General features: G+C 48.0%; 1 protein-coding gene across 1 annotated transcript; it reads right to left on the reverse strand.

The window, feature by feature from the left end:
• Positions 1–383: 383 nt before the first annotated feature.
• LOC141026327 (uncharacterized) lies at positions 384–3,054 on the reverse strand. Its single transcript, XM_073502639.1, has 2 exons — positions 2,932–3,054; positions 384–1,635 (listed from the first exon to the last, which is right to left on the reverse strand). The coding sequence occupies exon 2, from the start codon at positions 1,497–1,499 to the stop codon at positions 549–551; it is 951 nt and encodes a 316-aa protein (XP_073358740.1). The 5' UTR covers positions 1,500–1,635; positions 2,932–3,054; the 3' UTR covers positions 384–548.
• Positions 3,055–4,401: the final 1,347 nt, after the last annotated feature.

Below are 4,401 nucleotides of genomic sequence, written 5' to 3' on the forward strand. Positions count from 1 at the left end.
GGGTGCTAGATTGCCAACTAAAAGATGATTACATAGGAAAAAAATCCTATAGCATTCTATCCTATGAATCAAACGACCAATGTAGGAAAATTATGAGGTGGGTCTCTCCAACAGTGTTCCTGGGCTCGCACCTAACATCACAGTGGTCGAACTTGGAGTCATTCATCTGGTACACGTGGCATCTCAGATCTGGACACAAGGTGACGCGACCTCTCACTTCCTCCGCCATTTGAAGCGGCGCGCCGGTGGAGGGCTAGCATACTCCAATATTAGGTTGGCTCTATGTGATGTGGCAACTTCATATACTAACTGGATGCTGGCTATACTACTACGGTACTCACACTCCAAGAAGTGACTCGAAAACCATTCATAAATTGAGTCTATGACATGCATTCGCAACTGAAATGTACCATTCATTAAATACAACAAGTCATCAACACACAACAACAACGAGGATACATGTTAGATTATAGATTATTTCCAACAAAACATTCTAGCAAATACTAAAGTTTTCATCACACAACAAATAACAAGCAATGAAATGAACTTCAACTCAACCAATCCTCGGCGTTGGAAACGTTTGCTTTGAACCATAGGTGCTCTGGGAAGGGCCAGCTATTGTCAATATCAAGAGCAACGCAGGACTGATCATCCAGGCTGAAGCGGCATATATCAGGACCAGGGTAGGGAAACACTGAAATGTCCGAGGTATAGATGCACTTGCTTCTCATAAATGATAGTAACGTTGTGTCAACAGCAGCTGGATCGCCTTTCACCATTATTGGATAGTTTGGTCCAAGGAAGAGCGAGTTTGTTCCAAGACTATCAATACTGAACCAGGGAGCAGATGTTTGCGCTAGCACACTAATATCCGTCCTGAATACTCCCTCCGTCCGGGAAAAGTTGTCACCGTGGCGTTTTTGCAGAAAACCCCTCCCCAAACTCCCGACACAACCCGCACTCCTCGTTTTCTCCAATCGACACACCCCGCCGCTCTGACACGGGCGCATCGACGCCAGAGCTCCCCTGCTCAGCTTCGCCGTGCTGCTCCCCTGCTCTCCCGCGCGTCCTCCTCCGCCGCCGGGGATGCCTACGCCACCGCTCCCTCCTGCCTCGCACAGCTCCCCTGCCCCCCTTGCCTGCCTCCCAAATCTCCTCTCTTTCACCCCCAAAGTCATTTCTTCTTCCTCCCGCTGCATCTCCTGCTTGCGCGCGGCGGCGACACCTCCTCCTCGTTGCCCCCAGCGCCGGAGGAGGCACGGGGCAAGCAGCAGTGTCTCGCGCTGCGCTTGCGCCACCTCGGGTGCGCGTGGGCCTACGCGCCGGTCGCCGCCTCGGTCGTGCGCCAGTCCGCAAAGGAGGAGGAAGGGGGTTCCGTTCGCCGCCAAGGCGTACTGGGTATGCTCCTCGAGTCCCCGCTCTTCAGGCCCCTCCTCACCTCCCTCATCAAGAAGCAGAACAACATGACGCAGGTCCTCTCCTCCCTTGTCAGCTTTCATTTTGTTTGAAATTATTTTGGCCAGCAACTCCGTGGTTTGCTTCTGTTGATTCTGGTCTTGTTATGTTGGGGGCGAGCAGATGCTGCAGCGCACGGGATCCCTGACAGGCCCATGTTCTTCCCGGAGTACCCTCTCTCTGTACAAGCAAAAGCAGCTATGAGAAACTTTTCATTCAGTCAAGTTCTACTGATTTTTGGTCTTCTTGAATTTTGTATAGTTGAGATAGATGTTCTACTTCTTTCATTCAGTCAGGCTCTACTGAAACATTTTGCAGAAACAATGTTTTGCTGAAACTGAAAAAAGGAACAGAAACATAAATGTTCTGCTGAAACTGAAAAAAGGAACAGAACCATACATGTTTATTTGGTTAACTATTTGAAATTTAGTTAACAATTCAGTTAACTTTTTGCTACTGGACATGTGCCTGCATGTATTTTGTGTTGCTATTGGAGACTGGAGTACTCACTGAAAACAGAGGAGTATTGACTCAAATTTTTGTATCTCAGTTTAAGTTACAGACCAATTGAAATTCAGTGTGAGCATCTGATTGTTAGGACCAACTGAAGAAAGATAAAATTGACACAATTGTCACTGTCAAATTTGAAAGAGCAAATCCATTAGCATAAGTTCAGTAAACAAGGAGTTCCGTTTGAAAATTCAGTTACTGCTTGAGTGATTTGACTCCAAAAATTACAATGATTGTATATTGACTGCATATATTCACTGTACAGGACTGAATTCAGTCAAGAAAACCTGTCAATTTCTATTCACTGCATATATTCACTGTACAGGCTGTCAAGTTCTATTTCAGCTCAAGTTCCATTGCTTTTGTTTTGAAACTGCTTGGTAAATTAACTAGGAATACATGAGTATGCAGGAACAACTTGGTAAAGTAGGAGAATATGCTCATTGAACAAATTCAAATAAAATAAAATTAATTCAAATAAAATCAGGATTGATCATAGTGTATACTTTGTACTTTATGCTCTCTTTTTTGTCAAGCATGCATGTTCTGCTCTTCTACTGCTTTTTTGTCAAGCAAGCATGCATGCAGTATAGAGAAGTGTTGATGTAGGCATCAAACATTATAATGACTGAATTTGATCTACTCCAATAATTTTCTCAAGTTACACGATCAGTTGTGCTTGACTGAAAATTTTGACTGGAGTAACAAAGGCATAACAGTAGAAATTACAGGTGTAGATTGCTCTGTTCAACAAAATTCCTATCAGTCCAACAATGTTTCTGAATCTAAACTTTTTCAGTTAACAGAACCTAAACCTGAACCTGTTCAGTTAACAGAACCTGAACTTTTTAACCTTCCCTCTCCTTTTCAGGCGAATGCGGATGTTGCACAATATTGTGAAGGTGTAGCACTGCTCAATTCAATTTCCACTGCACATATCTACTTCAATTTCTACTACAAATTCACCTTTTCAACAGCAGATGCGGGGCAGAGAAGTCAGACGGCAAGGAGGAGCAGCAGCATCAGACGGCGAGGAGGAGCAGAAGCATCAGACGGCGAGGACTCGATCGGGGGCGTTGGCGTCGCCCAACAGCAGCAGCATCAGAGGCTGGAGGGAATCGCGGCGGCCGCAGAAGGAAGCGGCGGCCGGCGACTTGCCCAAATCCCGCACCGGCGGCCGCGGGCGCGAGGAAGCGGGCAGAGGATGAGGGCGCGGCCCGCACCGGCTAGGGACGCGGGCAGGGCGACGAGGGAGGTGCCGTCAGCCGTGGAGGAGGCGGGCGTCCAGTTGGTCACCGCGGAGGAGCAGTCACCTCTGTGCAGGCGGCGGCGCAGCTCGCCTTCGTGCAGGCGGCGCAGGTGGGCAGGGGCACCGCGGATTGGCAGCGGCGGCGCAGGTGGGCGGTGGCGCAGCGGCGACGCAGGTGGACGGTGGCGCAGCGGCGACGCAGGTGGACGGCAGCGCGCTGGGCTCTACGGTGGCTGCCGACGGCGCGCTGGGCTTGTTCCTGCCACGAGCGTCCGGAGGAGGAAGAAGCAAAGGGGTAATTAGCAGGAGATTTAGAATCCTAAGGGTTTATTTGCAAAAATCACAATGAACTACGCTGTGGACAACTTTTCCCGGACGGAGGGAGTACCATGCAACGGGTGTTGGAATAGGTCAGGAGAGGGCGACCATGGGAGACAACACATGCTTCCTCAGTAGTAACAATCTGAGTGCACTGTATACAGACAAGAAGAGGTGATCCATCGGAATTAGTTGCCAGGCGCCACTGAGTATATAAGTTCTGCTCCTCCTTATGCTCGTGATCATCACCATCTTCATCTCCCCCTTACTTATAAAATTTTTCAAGTATAGGTGGGATGTTCACAGGACCTTGCAAACACAAAAAGAAGGTTAATTAGTAAAGGAAAACTTGCTAACCCGCATGCATGTGGATGAAACAATTATAATTACGGTGGAAGACAAACGTACCGAAACTACGAGGATCCCATGCAAAAACAGTGCCACGAGTGGTGGCAGCAAACACAATATCCTCATATTCAATTGCATCACAGTACACATCCGTGTATAGAAACTGATTTTTGAGCAATATCCATCCAGTCGAACCACGAAGGACGGCAACAAGCTTGTCGAAGATAGCAACAACTTGATAGTTCTTGTAATTCCAAGAGCGGTTGGGAACTCGACAAATTGCTATCTTCAGTAGAAATGCCTACCTCTGAAGAAACTGACAAGCTGCTCTGAAGAAAATGCCATGCGAATCTGAAGAAACTGCTAGCAAAAACGTTCGCAAATGCCTTATTTCCCAGCTAAAGTTCATCAATTAATGCCCTCGGCTGCGACTCGTTGCATGCTGCTCCGCGTACTGGCTGCGAGCGATTTTGAGTGCCCGCATGCAGCCGGCCGTAATTAAGGCAGCTAACTGATGCGAA

Source organism: Aegilops tauschii, chromosome 6 (genome assembly GCF_002575655.3).
Source record: "Aegilops tauschii subsp. strangulata cultivar AL8/78 chromosome 6, Aet v6.0, whole genome shotgun sequence".
NCBI lineage: Eukaryota > Viridiplantae > Streptophyta > Magnoliopsida > Poales > Poaceae > Aegilops > Aegilops tauschii.

Bases quoted from the DNA above. Each gene is read 5' to 3' on its own strand.
- LOC141026327 (XM_073502639.1), bottom strand. From the start codon at position 1,499: ATGAAAGCTGACAAGGGAGGAGAGGACCTGCGTCATGTTGTTCTGCTT.